This window comes from Perna viridis, chromosome 2, assembly GCF_037379345.1.
Source record: "Perna viridis isolate PV_CMFRI_1.1 ecotype Kerala chromosome 2, ASM3737934v1, whole genome shotgun sequence".
Lineage (NCBI taxonomy): Eukaryota > Metazoa > Mollusca > Bivalvia > Mytilida > Mytilidae > Perna > Perna viridis.
The window spans coordinates 50,532,624-50,551,764 of NC_142446.1; the positions used below are offsets into that span (position 1 = coordinate 50,532,624).

Here is a 19,141-nt window from a genome sequence, read left to right on the forward strand (position 1 = left end):
AAACAAACTGCTAGAATTAAATATAATATGATATAGAATCAAGTATCAACCGTTGCTATTATGTTTTATATTAAGTACCAGTCCATATAAAATTCAGACACTGCCCATGATAGAGTGATTTATGGTGTAGAAAAACCCATGGATCAGACGATGGTTTTTTGGTCAACATAAGCTATATTTCCTACATATTCTATGTGACAATGTTACTTTCCGTATAAAGATCTGTACTTTTGAGAAAACTACACTTTAACTTCCTACTAAAATCAACCAAATCAAACGATAACTCTTGCAATGTGTTAATTTCATGCACAATCTATATAAATTTTATCTCAAAAGCGCAACCCCCAAATGTAAAACTAAGATTAGTTATGTGATCTATAATGGTTTCTGAATAAAACTGAGTTTGGTTGGTTTTTGATATGCATGAATCACCTCCTGTCTGATTTTTATAAAGACTGATACTTAATTTAATCAGCTAAACAAATTGTGGAAATATTCCATCAGTTATTGATCTTGTATTTTCTATTTTTTTTCATCAATAAACCAACACAGGGTTTTCAGAGACCATATAATTTAAATAAAACAAATTCCAAAAGACGTAGGTGCCAATCATATATTTCGTCCGATGCCGTATACAAAAAATTTAAGGTTTTACTTTTTTCAAAAATAAATAATCTTTGATGTTCCTTTCAAAAATGTTTTAAACGCATTTAAACAGATTTAAACTGTTATTGGGTGGATTAGAATCTTGATAGACTAAATGACTCAATTATCAATGGCAAAAGTGTTCAACCAAATGGAAGATAATGTACCTTAAAGTAAATGAATGTTCTACCTTTATTTCAAATATGACCTACTACATCATTTTACTGAACACGGTAAGCGATCATGATATAGAAAATACATCTGCCGAGAGCCTATACATACAATCATTCACTAGTAATATGAAGGTCATGTGAAATAAAACTACACCATAGCAACAGGATTCAATAAAGTTATGTTAAATGTTTCTTTGTTTGTTGTTGGTGTTTAACGTCCGAGCAGCAATATTTCAGCTATATTCAGACGATGAACATGAAATTGATGATAAAATGAACATGAAATGATGATGAAATGAAAAAGGGATGGGACACAAAGACAATGGGGGGTCGACAAATTTTAATTGCCACTGGAAATAGGGAGAGGTGGATAGGGTCGGGCAATTTAGCCTCCTGTGGCGGAGCCCTATGGTTCCTACTCCGGGAGAATACCACAGTAGGGTTCTTTAACGTGCGAGGAACGTGGCATCTTTCCCAACACTGTGCACCACTATGGTTTGCGGTCAGGTTTTCCGTATTATAGCCTGACAACCCCAGCATGCAACACGCTATAGGTACCCCATTCCACCACCTGGGGCACACATCCCAGTTGCTCTGTGGGCAGAGCGCCTAGCCCCCGGCTAGGTTTCTGATCAGTATTTAGTCGCCTTTTACGACAAGCTTACCGCTGCTGCAGGCCTAAAGTTATGTTAAATAAAAACAATTAAGATGGCATAAGTCGTAATATTGTTTAAATAATACGTATTTAAATAGTCTATGAATAGCTCAAAGCATCCTATAAGAAACAATCCTATTTTATACCGGTATTAAATTTCACTTTCAAAGTAGGGGATATGGTGATAGGGGTTTCGGTCCTTTTTTACTTTCTTACTTCCGGTCGTCTTTCCTTCCGTTATACAGCGGATACCCATCCCTTATCCGTTACCCTATACCATAGAATGAAATTTAATAAAAACTCGCATAATCTTAATTTCATATTTCCATTTTGCACCTCTTATTTTAGATGTTGTTCCAAATCTATTTTGAAGTAAAAAATGCATGCTATTGAATAGGAAAATGGCATATCAATTTAGTTGGCAACTTTCAAAGTTTGTCTAATTTATTATTTGTACCCAAGAAGTTTTTCGTTTTTATTTTTAGTCTGATGTAATTGGACTTATCTTAATACGTTTGCTATTATTTCCGGAGATTTCAAAGAATTATACTTAAGTAACACAAAAATCCCAATCATATAATATTGTAAGTTTCGATATGCTGTACACGTGTTTCAATGCATTACCCCCCACTAGCAGAGATGAAATGATAACCGAGAAATTACATCACGGATTGCGATATCACAAGCTCGTAAAACATTTACATTTTTATTCATTCGTTACCAGAAACTCATCCTCAAATACAGATGTACTTGTAAACGATTAATACGTGCTGGTATCTTCCGCTTTATATTCTGTGGCAATATTCTTCACAAAGCACGAAAAGCTGAATACTTACTTAATAAGTTGACTAAACCATTGAACAGGCTTACTTGTAAGGGATATAGTTGTGATATCCTTGTCTAATAGCAGATTACTTTTTTTTTGTATTAACAAGGATTCGCTCATATAGTTTTTACATAGTAACTAAAATATTAAATAAAAAGTAGTTTTCAGCATGACATGGGTTCTGTCCTTATTGTATGATTTACAATATACCGTGGTTTTCAAACATGAGAAGAATTAGAATTGATTTTACATACGACGAGTACATAGCTATTTGTGGGTTTAAACTGGTCTGCAGCTGGCATGTCAGTTAACTGCTAGTAGTCCTTTGTTTGTGCATTTGTGTAACGTATAATAAGTTTATGTATGTTTTAAAATGGGACTTATATATTTTTTTTATTTTTAGATAAGTCTAATTGTGTAATATTTTTTTCCACAGTGACAATTTTTAAAAAAGGGGAGGGCTGTGATCACGCCAAAGTACATTAATCCTGCCGCATTTTTTTATTTGCGCCTGTCCAAAGTAAGAAATGTCTGACCTCTGTATGTCTTGTTTTGTTTTCACATTTACCTTTACGGTATTGGAGTATATGATGGCAAAAAATTCCCGTACCTGTGTATAATGTTCTTTTGGGACCAGTTGCAGCCTACACTGTTTTGTGATGGTTTCCTTGTCGTTCATTGAATAAGCTTGGGTGATCTTGAACATTTTTAATCTTGGTGGGGGTAATTGTCTCTTTGACATATTCACCATATCCATTCTCCTTATTTTACAGTACTAGATTTTTATGATGTAATGCATTTCATCCCAGATTACTTGCCAATATAATGCATTACACATTCAGATATGGATTCAAAACACTTTGTGATGCTTGATAATGATATCATCAGCAGATTAACAAATATTGGAGCATCCTGTTGTTACTTTGGAACATTTCTAGTGTTGTTTAACTGCTTTAAGCCAACTATCATCGATTTATCAGTGAATTTGCTATTTCTTAAATAGTAGGCTTCAAAAACTGACGATTTTACTATAATTTTCTGTCTAACCGTCTATTACAAAGTTTAGTTATTTTCTGTGTATATTTGTGTCTAAGTGAAAAATAGAAACAAACAGATCAGTCTAAAGTATAAAGAAAACGAAAAAAACATTTTGTTGGTACATTTTGCTTGATCTAAAATGCCGCTTGACATACTAATTGTGTGTACTAATTTTGTTTTTATAGATAATTTTACTTTAAAAAATTGATTAAGTAAATTAAAACTTTCAAAATTTAAGTGCTACTTTACAAATGTTTTAAGGTACATTTGTAAATTAAATGCATGCCAATACAATATCTTGCTGTTTTTCATTGGTGCAAAAAATGTTTGATGTTTAAATGGAAGTTTCATAGGTGTACAAATACTAAGGTATTTTAGAAAAATGGAAGTATAAAGTGTTCATTGAAGAAGTGCATTTAATCATTTAATATTTCAAATGTATGCTCAGGGTGTAGCAACCACATTAGTACATAGTGATTTGATCAGATTTAATGATCAAAAGACGACACGTTTGAACAGAGTGAAAGAACATTTCAACAGAAAGTGGTTGGTGGCGTACGTGGTGCACGTGGTTTTGTGCTCTTGCATTTTGTTTTCATTACTTATAGCGGGTAATTTAGGCTGGAGTATGATTTGGCAATTTTGAGGCGCTAAAGTTTACAACAAAAATTTTGGCGTTTCTAATTTCTAAAGTAGGTGCACAGAGTTAATCATATAGAATTTGTTTTGGCGTGTTTAGTCAAACGACTCAATTGCGCCAAAAATTAGCACCCCGCAAAAATTTCCCGTTATATGGTATATTATTATGGTATAATATGATTAACGTTTTGTTAATCTGATGGATAGTTTACTTGGCCAGTGGAAAGCAAACGTCGGTAGTGGGAAAGTTGTTACCATCCCTTGGGGCCCATAGACTGCCTTTACTAACTCCTGCATAATAATATCGGTGCTGGATTTGGCTCTCTACTACGACATTTTTTGTTCCTCTAAACAATTTGGTATTAAATCTTAAACTTCCTGAACATTTGGTTCTAGTGCTGCTGATGTAATGTTATTCCTTGAAACACCTGTACACATACAAATATTTGATTTTTGTTTGTTTGTTTGTTGGGGTTTAACGTCCGAGCAGCAATATTTCAGCTATATTCAGACGATGAACATGAAATGGATGATAAAATGAACATGAAATGAAAAAAAAAGAATGGGTCACAAGGATAATAGGGTCGACAAATTTTGATTGCCACTGGAAAAAGGGGGGATGGGTAAGGTCGGGCAATTTAGCCTCCCGTGGCGGAGCGCAAACGTGGCATCTTTCCCAACACGGTACACCACTATGGTTTGCGGTCAGGTTTTCCGTATTATAGCCTGACAACCCAGCATGTAACACGCCAGGGGTACCCCATTCCACCACCTGGGGCACACATCCCAGTTGCTCTGTGGGTAGAGCGCCTAGCTAGGCTAGGTTTCTGAGCACTATTTAGTCGCCTTATACGACAAGCTTAGCGCTGCTGCAGGCCTATTCTTTTAACACCCGGACCTGCACGGGGCAGATATTTGAAATTTCTATATAACTGATATTTTTTGTATTCAGTAAAGTATTTAGTTAAAATCAAATGTATACTTATTGCGATTTTTTTTTAAATTTAATTTGTTTTTTTTTCCATCGTATCGTACGAGAAAAGTAAAAATTAATTACTGTCATTCTAACAATAAATTAAATTTCTTTCAACAATTAAATCAGACTCGTTGTTTTTATATTCTAATTTAAGAAATGGCAGTTTTCAGTGGAGTTGCAATTTTTCGATTCATAAACATATGTTTATTGACAAATATTAATATTTTACAGTATGTAAAATGCTAGTACAAGTTCATTTATTTTTACTTCAGAATGCTTAAAAATACTTTCAATTTTAAGACAAAGACTCCTCCTTTATGTTTACACAAGAATAAGGAATTCCAAATTTATTCTACATTGCCGTTTTATCTCTCTAGAATCACATGATATTTATTTTTATTTACACAGATACTAAGCGACACTTCTTCCACGGTAAAGGGATTAGTATGGTACGTTATTCAAAATAAAAAAAAACATACACAGAAGCTGAATGAACTTGAAAAATTAATGACGTCATGGTTTGCTTCAATACATTTTTAATCAGTATTATTCATATGAAGCATTAAAATTGATCGATCTAACCCACAACATAATTAAAAAAGGTGAACTCACAGGAAGTTTGTTGAGTCATCGATAGCTGACAAAAATTAAGTTCATATTTTTTATGAGAAAATCGAATTAGAATTGTGCAAAACCAAGGTGACTGACCCAGATTTCAATCACACTCTCGACGGGAAATGCCAGCGTTCACCCACATTTTGTTTAGAATTTTATACATGTGGAATCATGTAGACTTTTTATTCTCGAAAGAAAGACCAGCTTAAAAAGTTTCAATACTCGTCCTACCTTTTCGGGTTCTTTCTCATTTTTTCTTTTTTCTTAACCTATAAATAAATGCGATTAACAATTGCCGCATAATAAAAACAAAAAAAAACAAGAGAGTGTGTAAAAACCAAATCATTTGCACTATTAAATAACTGAGAAAACGATAGTGACACCAGCTGCTCCGCCAACGACAATCGTCACTTTATAAGTAAATAAAATCTGTTAAACGTCAAGTTTGGTGGGTTGTCAATCTGATGAGACTCCTAAATAATCTTGTCCCATCTGTGAAATAGTTATTTCACATCAGTCAGATGGTGATGACAACGATAAAATTTATACACTGGTGATAGCAACAAAATGTTTGAAGTTTTTTTCATGTATGGATTTTGTTTTTCTGTAATTAAGACATGCAATATTCATGTTTTGTAGAAGCAATCTTGAATAAATGAACTGAGTGTCAGGCTCTGGTGAACTCCTATACTAGTATAACAGAAAATATTACTGTTATAACCGGCCAGTTTCGATGTTTGTGGTGATTTTTTCATCGTTTTTTGTGTGTGTGTGTGAGTCCTAAATGCTGCTTGTTGTATGTGTCTCCGCTTGCAATAACCCTAATATTGTGATAAGCGAGTTTCGTTTTCACCATTTCTAATATTTTTTTTTTTATTTTACTAAACCTCATAAAAGCATAAAGGGTTTCTGTTGTGGGACAGGAGTGCTGTTCTAACTTTAAAAAAATCATTCTTTAGGAAATTCCATCTATTCAATGAAATAGTTTACTGTTTTTCTTATTATCCACTGACTTGAAATATCTGAATATCCTTGTATTTTTTATCGTTTTTTTTTAACTTCATATTCAGATTATTTACTTTTGTTTATTTTCTTGTCGCTACATCAAACTTAGACACCATGGAATGCAATTTAAAAATTATTTACTTTAAACTTCATCTCCAATGGAATACAGCGTGATTGATAACCAAACATAGTACACATAATGAATTTGTAATGAGGTATTTTGTATAAAATCGAATGACATTTCGATAGAATGCCATAGGAAGTTGATGATGCAAGAAAAAACATTGACCTCTAAACACAAAAAGAATAGTTATCTTAATTTGAAATTCAACACGTTATCTGATTCTTCTAAATGTTCTACATAGTTTGTATGGGTGATGTTTCTAATTCTATGGTATATAGAATGGAGATGGGGATAGTGTATAGGGGATGGTATTGTGTAGGGGATGGGGAAGATGGTGAAATTATCTCTTAAAGTATTTACTGAAATGATAATTGAATTAAAAATTAAGAGTAGCAGTTAATATGTCAAAGAATTTAAATAATCTAAAATTCAAATTGATAATGTAAATATCTGATAAAGAAAAATGCAATAGGGAAAGAATGTCTCTATGGAAAAGGAGGTTGGTATACGGTGTAAATGTGAAATTTATAACATATAAGAGTTGTAACAGCATTTTCAATTCTGTAAAACCTCAATTCTAGATTATCATCAGAATATTATAGAATCAAGACCTTAGATTTTTTAACCCTTTGTACTACTATTTCCCATACTCATTTGAAACCTGGACTAAAAAAAAAACATTATTCATCGTTGTTACTAAACAGAAAACGGTACATTCAGATACAAATATTTGGTACTTGATATAGATTCCTCACACTTCCTCAAACAATTCCGAATCATCTTCCAAATATATCGGGAAAAAATGTCAAAATTCTGGAATTTTTTTATCGACGACATATTTGTCTATACTCGGCGTCACATAAATAACATACTGTTAAAATTTGAATAAAAATATTTTCTACGACTTTATTGACACCAACCGTCGTTTAAATTGTCTTAAATGACTTGCTCATTCGTTTAGCCAAACAGCTTCTCAAAAACAAGTCGCTTATTAGCTTAAATCATGCGTAACAAATCCTTACGGGAAAATCCCATACTAATATCCGCCATGTTGGTTTTTACGGGACGATTTGTTTACAAACGAAGTGCGTAAGTTCCCGTCGAACTCCGGTGACAATCGTCTGCTTGATCAACTTCTCGGTATTATACGTTGTTCGCGTAAAATAAATCCGAGATATCCGAAATAACACCGAATTGCATTCTGGGTTCTTCGGTTTTTGGACAAACCATTTAAACGTAAACAACATCTCCTAGCAACCCGATCACTGTAAACATGGCCGACTTTTTACAATGTAAATATTGCCACCTAGAATTAAAATCTGACCGGAATTTAACGATTCAATGTTTAGGGAGAAGCCGTTTGGCTAAACGAATGAGCAAGTCATTTAAGACAATTTAAACGACGGTAGGTGTCAATAAAGTCGTAGAAAATATTTTTATTCAAATTTTAACAGTATGTTATTTATGTGACGCCGACTATAGTGCGTACGACACGTTTTTCAACAGAAACAAATTGTGCTCCGCTACTAGCTGACCAATTCCTTCACGCTTGAGTTGCTGGCTTTTTAGCTGATCTGATACAAAAGAAGAAACGTCGTTAAGCCGGATCCTTTGATCTCATATTCCACTTTGTAGATGATGTATTGTCTTTAAACAATCCTAGTTTCGAGGATTTAATACATCCATCTACCCCAAATAACTTAAGATAAAAGTAATTGCAGACACTGTGAAATCAGTCACATATCTTGACCGATATTTAGAGATCGATGGAAAAGGTAAAATTCATGACCAAATTATACGACAAAGGCGATGAATATCAAATTTTCTTTCATCTGTTGCAAGACCTCTTCAGCATCTCCGTATGGGGTTTTCATATCACAACTCATACGTTATGCCAGAGCTTGCCGTAAGTACGCGGAATTTTTTTGTACCGTGTTAGAATTCTTACAGTAATGCTTTTGTAACAGAATTACGCTGCTACAACATTGAAAGAGTAATGAAGGGAACCAAGGTTATAGCGGTAATCAAAAGTATGCAATCCAGGGACAAAGACCAGATATGGAAAACAGACATACACAACAAAGAACATAAAGTAACTAATATCATACATACAAAGTAACAAAAGCAAATGAGCAACTCGGACTCCAATAAAAACTGGGATCATGGACCAGGTGCACGGTAGGGTAAGCGTCCTCTGCTTTTCTAGAAACACCCGCCGAGTTGCTCATAAAAGTCAAGTCCGGGGTAGACAAACGAGGAAAGGAAAACTATGAACCGTTGAATAAATCAGTTTTCATGGTGCAGATGGATATGCCATAACGATCCACAAGTTCATGATGACGACCATAAAACTTCTGTAGTGATGACTTCAATCTTAAAGTAAAATAACCCTGTTCCAGAAGCCTATTTGTTAGAGTTCTAGCGCGATACAAAAAGTCTGCGTAGTTTCGGTAAGCTCAGGCATAACGTATGAGTTGTGATATGAACACTCCATACGCGGGTGTTGACGGGATGTTGCCACAGATGAAAGGAAAGTTGACAATTCTGAATGAAAAATCATCACGTTTGTCGTAAAGTTTGGTAAACAGTTTTCCTTTATCATCGATTTCTAAGTGTAGGTCAAGATATGAGGCTGACCTTACAGTGTCTGTAGTATCCTTTATCTCAAGTTCTTTGGGGTAGATGCGATGTATCAAATCCCCAAAATTAGGATTGTTTAAAGATAATATATCATCTATATAGCGGAAACTGAGATTAAAGGATCTAGGCAAACGATATTCTTTCTTTCGGATCAAATCAGATATAAAGTCAGCCTCATAACAGTGAAGGAATAGGTCAGCATTAAAGGAGCACAATTTGTTCCCACTGGAATTCCGGCCGTTTGTTGAAAAATACATCCACCACACTGGACAAATATGTTGTCGATTAAAAATTCCAGCATTTTGTAAACATCTTCCTCTGTTTATTTGGAAGATGATTTGGAATTATTTCTTACAAAGTATGAGGAATCTCTACCAAGAACTATATATTTGTTTGTATCTAGGTGTACCATCTTTTTTGGAACAAAACGATGTATAATGTTTTTAAGTCGGGGTTTTAACTGAGTATGGGGAATAGAAGTATACAGTGTTGAAAAATTATAGGTTTTAATGCTATTTATATTCAGATAATAGTCTTGAACTGATTGTCTCCAAAAGATCTTTCGAATTTTTCAGGATCCACATTGAATTAATACCACAACTTAGAAGTTATAACTACAGAAATTTCATGGTCATCATCATGAACTTGTTGATCGTTATGGAATATCCATTCAATTTGTTCACCTTGTCATAAACTTCCTTTCCTAAATTGACGTAACATTTTAAGAGTAACTCGGCGGGTGTTTCTAGAAAAGCAGAGAGCGCTTACCCTACCAGTGCTCCTGGTCCATGTTCCCATTCCAGAGGAATTCGGGTTTCTCATTTACTCTTATTTCTTTGTAAGTGTTATTTGGTTATTTCATGTTCTTTGTTGTGTGTGCCAGTTTCCCAGTCTAGTTTTTATCCTTTAAGTCGTATCTAATAAATTAATTTTAGATTTCCGCTCGAATCTTTGTTCCCTTGATTACTCTTTTACATGGGTGTGATAATATTTACAATTGTGACATGAGGCTACTATAATATGGCTCTTTAATACAGATATTTAGTAGAACTTATCAGTGCTGGATTTGGCTACCTATTATTATTATTATTTTAATTTTGAGGATTTTGTTCTAATGCTGCTAATGAGAGGTTACTACTTGCGACACGTGTTTAACATATCGAAATTTGCAATACTTGTTTGATTGGTATTTTTTTTAATTTAATAACATACTACATATCAAAATTAAGTGTAGATTAAAAATACTGTAAGTACAAGTCCCTATAAAATTCAGACACTGCCAATGGTATATGATTCATGTTGAAGAACAATCTAATTAAAACTAGACCTTTCAATTGTTCTATTTAGTCACTGTATATATACATGCAGTGAAATAATTGATGGGTATAATTTCAATTTGATTAGGTGAAGGGAAAACAACCAAAATAAACGATGCTTTTTTCAACTTCATATGCTTTACTTTTACAAACCTTTGTCAGATTTTTATAAAGACTACTAAATACATACGCATTTTTATACAGGCTCTTAATTTTATCATTTTGAATGTGCCAAAACAGTTACATATAATTTACGTAATAGCTGTAACGTTCATTCACGTATATAATACCTATATCCGAGCAAAAACTCGGAAGCCGTGTCAAGTTAAGTAAGCCAGCAAAAAATGTGTGAGGTGATGTAAAGGTGTTTAATTGCAGACAGAATTAAATAAACTTAACAGTGTAAATAGAGGTTCTGAAAGCCATCTGCACTCATATTTACAATGATATAACTGTGTTCTCTTTGTTTAAAGAAGACGTCAAGTATAAATAAACTTAACAGTGAAAATGGAGTTTCTGAAAGTTATCTGCACTCATATTTACAATGATATAACTGTGTTCTCTTTGTTTAAAGAAGACGTCAAGTATAAATAAACTTAATAGTGAAAATGGAGTTTCTGAAAGCCATCTGCACTCATATTTACAATGATATAACTGCGTTCTCTTTGTTTAAAGAAGACGTCAAGTATAAATAAACTAAACAGTGAAAATGGAGTTTCTGAAAGTTATCTGCACTCATATTTACAATGATGTAACTGTGTTCTCTATGTTTAAAGAAGACGTCCAGTATAAATACACAAGGAAAATACCGTCAATCAAATGGATATGTGATAAAAACTACAAATATAATAATTGCTTATCAGTTCAATTGCGAAATTGTGTGTTCACTCTAAACCGGATAAAAAACCTGTAAAAAGTCTTTGTTGCAGGTCTCACCTGAATGTAATTAAAAATCTATTTTTAACCATGGAAATTAATCAATGTTGATTCCTATGCTTACAAGGATTGCTAAGTTACCTTTTAAGATTATTTCTGTCGGAATAAACATTTGTGCTTCAATGCTTTGCATATTTATGGATTTTCAGTGTTGTGATATTTGTATTGATTTTGAATTCTATATATTACGTTTAAAACCAGAGTCGTGTTTAACTGAATAAGCATAATGTTTAAAAGGTATTTTTCAAGTCATGAAAGTAATTGGATATTTATACCAATTTTCTGCTATTTTATTTCTACCGTCATTTATATAAAAAAAAAGGCATTGTTAGTTCGAGAAGAAATGCTGTCAATTTAAAAATACTTGTCAATTTGATACTTTGTATTATGTTTTTAATTTTTTTTTCTGCAAACATAAATATTGTTATGTGTAATGTCTGTATGAGCTTATAAAGCTATTGTATAATATGTTGTGTTAAATATTGTTCAAATGATGTAGTTGGCATAAATTATTAATTACTTATTGTAAATTGGTACCGTGGGCTGGAGGCCTTTATAGTACAATAAACATATCGTATCTTATCTTATCTTAAAAAATCCTTAACAAACAATAACAATGAGCATGCCATATATGTCTGCCGTCCAGATGAATGGAAAATTTAAGTCACACTATATTACTGCGAAACCTGTTTAAACTGACCATTTTTTGGACTGTAATATGTGTTTTCCCAGGTTTAAAAAACAATTCAACTGCTATAAAGTGGCTATTAAAAAGTTTTTTATAATGCTACTTCTCGGTGTACTTACAAACACAAAGACATCTGATTAGTAAGTAATTACTGCGAAAAGAATATTAGTAAATATTAAAATGAAGTTATGATTAACCTTTATAAAAGTGACCATTCAGCTCATTGACAGGCCAGTTTACACTACATTTTTAAGGGTTTAAATTTGTTTTACAGGGCGTTGTCGAAAGAAAGAACAAATACCGAATCTGTTAGGAGTTTTATACTTGTGTACAATGCTCTTGACATCAATTTTATTTTGATAATCGATAGCGAGGTTTTTCGTTATATTACTGAAACGTTACCCTGCGTTAAACCATGATATTTTGTTTTGTTTTGCGTTGTCTCATATTTCTTATATAACCCTCTGAGTATTTTAATGTTCTATTCCAATAATTCTGAATTAAGCTTATTTATACCACGAAAACAGCTAGAAAAAATATTTGAAACCAACTGCAAATAATTTTCCAGCATGCTGTTTGCCAGTATATACTGTATAATGTTACTTAGTAGCAGTCTTTGCCAGAATCATGCAAATTATGTAATATGTGATACACGTCAAATAAAGCTACACATTTTTATTTTTGTTATTAAGTTGTATTGTTGGTCTATGTGACGAAATGTATTATCATTCATTCCGATCTGTCTGCTGTGGAGATAATTCACATTGAAAATCCAGTAGTTTCTATTGTATTTTAGTTTATTTACAGAGTTATCTCCCTTATTTTTGAATTCTACTCTATATTCTATATATTTTATCGCGGATTATATGACAAGCTACTTGTTAATTTCTGTTGATTATTACATTTTAAACAAAATATCGAAAATAAAAATATGTAGGCTTTCCAAACATAAATCACATTTTGCTTGATATTTATAGCCACAATATCATTTAGCATTTCATAACCTAAATACGGAAAGTGTCACCATCTATTCATAAACTAGGCATGGAAGCTACAGTATGTGTTAAAGCAAGTCAATCAACATTCACTTAAGTAGGTGTGAAAGCTAGTCAATTATCACTTATTAAACTAGGTTGAAATGCTAGTCACCGTTTACTAAATACGGTGTTAAAACTAGTAAATTGCACCAATTCTTGTTTAAACTAGCCAATCACCAATTATTAAACTATGGTTTAAAGCTAGCCAATGGCCGCTTATTTAACTAGGAGTAAACGCTAGACAGTGGCCATTTTTTAAGTTTGGTGTAAAAGCTAGCCAATGGCCACTTATTTAGCTAGGAGTAAAAGCTAGTCAGTGGCCATGTATTAAGTTTGGTGTAAAAGCTAGCCAATGGCCACTTATTTAGCTAGGAGTAAAAGCTAGTCAGTGGCCATGTATTAAGCTTGGTGTAAAAGCTAGCCAATGGCCACTTATTTAGCTAGGAGTAAAAGCTAGTCAGTGGCCATGTATTAAGCTTGGTGTAAAAGCTAGCCAATGGCCACTTATTTAGCTAGGAGTAAAAGCTAGTCAGTGGCCATGTATTAAGCTTGGTGTAAAAGCTAGCCAATGGCCACTTATTTAGCTAGGAGTAAAAGTTAGTCAGTGGCCATGTATTAAGCTTGGTGTAAAAGCTAGCCGATGGCCACTCATTTAGATAGAAGTAAAAGCTAGTCAGTATACATTTATTAAGCTAGGTATAAAAGCTAGCCAATGGCTACTTATTGAACTAGATGTTAAGCTGCATTATGTGTAGTCAAATCATTAATTGTGACTTCAATTGATATGATTATAAAATCTTTTTAAAATAATTAAATCATATTACAACAGTCTTACTTTATTGTAATATGACTAGAACAGCACTTCATTGGACTATCGCAACAAACTATACAATTATTGTAGAAAACAAAATCTCATGAATGACACCAGGAGCCATCCTCACCCTGCACTAAAACAGATTTTTTGCCCAGGGTTTAATCACACGGTAACGCCCGTTTAGTTTCAGGTTCGTCAATGAAATAAACGCAATATCACTCATAATGTGAGTGTTATTATGCTTAACTGACTGTCCAAGGGAAAATGATATTAGGTGAAAAGTTGATAATGTCTCTAGTCGTTGGTGACGATATTATTATTGTTGAAGACTATATCACTCCCCAAGAGTAGTCAATTTATCATAATAATGACCCCATGAAAATATATTTGTACAATTAAACGACTTCTAGTTCATATCGACCTGAAAAAAAATACAGAATTTTCTTACATAAAGTTCATTTGGACTAGGCCAAGGACTTTTCAATTAAACACATCTCGATTATGTACTAGTTATATAGCGTCGGTTTGAATAATGTTTAAACTTTTAAATGTTTGTCAATGAAACACAAACAAAGTGTTATTAAAATATTTCACCAATGGCTGAAGCTGTTGTCTTTTTGTCGTCAAGCTGTAATTACTCGTCTCTTATGAAGCAAGTGAGAACTAGAAGCTTGTATATTCGTAGATCTGGCTGCAATTTGTTTTGACAACCAACCGCTATATATACTATACAATGCCTTGTGTTGAGACATTTCAGAAGCATCGAAGAAAATAGTGAGAGAAAATGGGAGTTATTGATGATTTTAAAGGGGCCTCAATCCTATGCAAAGTGGCATTTTTATTACTATTAATTGCCTCTATGTTTACTTGCATTTCTTACACTACGACTTCGTGGGTATATGATAGTGATTCGGGCGGAACTGAATTGTACTGGGGGTTATGGAGAGTTTGTGGTGACGCTGAAATACCGACAGGTTGTGAAGCATTAGACGGCTGGGCAAACGGTAAGGCAATCAGTTAATTAAACTTATTTTTGTACAGTACATATATGAAGAAAGCTTTCCATTCTATGGTATATGGGGATGGGATAGTATAGGAGGTGGAGATATTAGTTTTTTAAAATATTTGTGATATAAAAAAATATCAAATTAATTAGAAATAAAATTTGAAATGTTGGAAAATTTTAAAATATGAAATTTAATTTGATAATGTAATGGGGATTCTATGAGGGATGGAGATTTTTCTGTGGGGATGGGGACAATGGATAATAGGGGATAACGGGGATAATATATGGTATAAAAGGGAAGTTATACCAGTCAAGAACTAATTTTCCTTATAGTTTTAAACATATGTTAAAATCCAGCAAACTCGGACTCCACAAAAAATGGAGCATGAACCAGGTGCATCCGTAGAAGAAGCGTTCTCTTCTTTTCTAGAAACTCCCGCAAAGTTCCTCATTTAAAGTCAAGTCCGGGGTAGACGAAAGGGGAAAGGATAACTATGACACGGTGAACAAATCGGTTCTCAAGATGCCGATGGATACACCGTTATGATCCACGAGTTCATAGTGACGTCTATAAAACTTCTGTAGTGTTGACTTTATTCTCGTAGAAACATAACCCTGTTCCAGAATTTTAAGAAGTATAGTGCGAGTGCAAAGAAGTCTGTGCCGTTACGACGATTTTGGCGTAACGTATGAGTTGTGATATGAAAACTCCATACGCAAGTGCTGAAGGGATGTTAATTGCCACAGATGAAAGGAAAGTTGACAATACGGAATGAGAAGTCATCGAGTTTGTTGTATAGTTTTTCTGACTAGTATTTTATTTAACTCATGTTTAGAGAATTTAGGCAAAATGGACAGAATTTTTCAAATCCTCCCTCTTAAATCCACCAATTCAGAGTAATTTGATTTGTATTACAATCTAAATTTATATTTTAAATACAAATAATATTAAAGATTTTATTTTTTCAGACTATTGGGGTGTTGTTCAAGCATTCGTCACTTTTGGATTTTTTGGTATCCTAGTTTCGTTCTTCTTAGTAATACTGTACATGTTTTTCGGAAAATGTCAGAAAAATACAGAAGTGGCTTTTGCAGTCGCCATAATCTGCATTGCTACAGGTAAGTGTGTTCCTTTGAAAACATTTTATAAAATGTGATTGATAGTTTTGTTTGATGCGTTTGACCATTTCTTCATTTGCATAAAAGTGTTGTGGTTGTTTTTTAATGCCTTCTTGTTACTTGTTTATGTTTGTTTGTTTCATATTTGTATATATTTTGTTTCATATTATATATTTTTTTATTCATTTATTTTTTATTTCATCTTTTATTTGTATCTTTGTAAGTTGTATTTTATATTGTTATTTATTAGTACAGTGAAACCTATTTAAACCGAACCCCTTTGTAAACTGAAGAATTTATTCCGTTTAGGCAGATCTTTGGTTTACCCAGGTTCAAAATACAATTAAACTGCTAAAGAGTGTCTGGTTAAGACAGGTTTTCGTTTCTGTTTATTCATGCTTCGATAAAGGCAGGTTTCCCTGTACAACAAAAATTTAAAAGCATAAGGAAAAAACTTATACAAACAAATTTTCCCCTGCTCCTTAAGGTCACTTTGATGGTCGTGTTGCTTATAACATCTGAAGTAACATCTATTTTCGATTTTTTTTTATCCTTTTAACGGAATGATGCAGTTTAGGCAAAAAAGCAGAGAATAACGAAGATCACTATTCACTTACAACTGTTTATGAGATCAAGATAGCACATAGTCACATTAAAAAATAAAAAAAAAAAACACCCTTACGACAAATGCAAATAGTTGACTATAGTTGCTTAACCGTACTATAAGATATTGCAAGAGAACGGATGTGGTGACTTTGTAGAGGCGACAACAACACCAACGGGGGGTGAGCCCAATGCCACTCGTCGGTCCTCAATGAACGACAAAAAATGTTTAGCGTCATATGGAGGAAATGTGTATTGAATGCGATTTTTCTTTGTAATTTCAGGTGTGTTTTATCTGATTGGTGTAATCATATTCGGCGCAAAGATCGATGACGATGACAAATGGCCAGAAAATAATAACACAGACTATAAGTTAGGATATTCATTTGTTCTGTCGTTAATAGCACTTCTTTTAGAAATTGTTGCAGGAATCCTTATGATTGTCGAAGGCAAAGGAGGAGGTGGAGGGGGTAGTACCAAACCATCAGCATAAATCAATTTAAAACAATATTAAACGTCAAAGTACTGTGAAACCTGTCTAAACCGAACACTTTGGGGATTTTAAAATTGGTTTGGTTTAGGCAGGTGTTCAGTTTGTAAAAGTTAAAATACATTTAATGTTATATCAAGAGGTTTTTAAAAGAGTCTGATTTAGACAGATTTTATCCTATATATTGTTAGTTCGTAAACAATTTTTGAAACATACTTTTTAGGAACGGCTGTTAAAGTTTAATTGGGCTAACGGTCTTCTTTTTTTTGCACTGACCTTTTTATATCATACAACATCGTAGTCCTCATACAAAATTGTTGTTCCCTTTAAGATATGTTCTTTATATACGTTGTATATGATTTGTCCAACATTTTATCATAAGGTATTTTTTTATGTACGGAGCACTTCATTTAATGAAACTGTACCGCTTTAATGATGTAAATTTTCCTAAAAAGTAGTAAAATGGTTATCAATGTCAATATTACTGCCTACAACTAAATTTGAATTGGCATTCAAATCTTCTTCCTGTTCATGTAAGATGGACAATAAAGTCACTATTACCAATGTTAAGCGTAGAATATATGATTATCATTGTAACGAGGGAGAGAGAGAGAGAGAGTTTAATATTTATTTAGAATGTTTTGTAAACCAAAGTCAATAAACTAATCTCACAATTTTTTATGTTCAATATTTTTATTGTATGTTTTTATCTAACTTCTTATTCATTTTTACAAAAATTTATCCGATTTTTGAGGCGTGTAAAATGAAGACACTGCCTCAAATTATTTTTTCCATTTAATACATGATGGATAAGATCTACTAACAGCGCAAAAGTATATGCTTGGATAAATCAGTTACATATATATTTATATCAAACGGTGTTAAAGTAAAAGATGTATCATCAGAACCCACTTTTAATTTACTCTATTCCTCAATCAGACAAAACGGTTTGGTTTATAGTAAAAAAAATTGAAAATAAAATTTGAATAAGGTTGAACCATAAACGCAAAATCAAATGGTGCTGACTCCTTTTATAAGTTATGAGATTCACAGCGGTCGTTCATTATTATTTGTTAGGCAGTGAAACCGTTATGGGACAACGAGCGTTAATTGTTTGTAGGTCAGAGAAATCATTATGCACGAGCGTTATTATTTGTATAAAAGGCAGTAAAAAACGCGAATCCTATAACTGCGTTACAAACAATCATGAACGACTTATGTGCTTCATATAACAGATCTGTGCAATCATTTTTAAAATAAAATTACAAAATAATTTCGGTGGATGGGCATTTTTGTATTGGGTAATATTCTTATGCGCATTTGAATGATATTTTTTAACCAATGAATGATTGAAGGTAAGAACTACCTATGCAACTCTGGAATGATACAGTAGAATAATTATAGCAAATTGTACATTTTGACAGCGCTAATTGCCTTTAAAATAGCCATGGCAGTGGATTTCTTCATGAAAACTTGGTTTTAATCACAACTTGCCTTTGATGATGTCAATAGTAAAGTTACTTTTTCATCTGATGACGATGATGCACTCACTGTCTCTCCTTTTAATTTTACTACAGTGAAACCTGTCTAAACTGAACCCCATTTGGAGAGTAAAATTTGTTCAGTTTAGACAGGTGTTCGGTTTACCCAGATTAAAAAAAAACAATTAAAAATGCTATAAAGTAGCTTAAAAAAGTGTCTGTTTTAAACAGATTTTTAGTTTATTCAGGGTTCTATATGGACAAGTTTCACTGTACCGTTATGATTAGTTTCTCTTTACATATGGAAACCCATGA

The 19,141-nt window shown here is 33.0% G+C and overlaps 1 protein-coding gene across 1 annotated transcript; it reads left to right on the forward strand.

Moving 5' to 3' along the window:
• The first annotated feature begins 14,701 nt into the window (after positions 1-14,701).
• On the forward strand, positions 14,702-18,011 carry LOC148625633 (uncharacterized). Its single transcript, XM_088569276.1, has 3 exons — positions 14,702-15,131; positions 16,103-16,252; positions 17,140-18,011. The coding sequence occupies exons 1-3, from the start codon at positions 14,912-14,914 to the stop codon at positions 17,346-17,348; spliced, it is 579 nt and encodes a 192-aa protein (XP_088425402.1). The 5' UTR covers positions 14,702-14,911; the 3' UTR covers positions 17,349-18,011.
• The last annotated feature ends 1,130 nt before the right edge of the window (positions 18,012-19,141 follow it).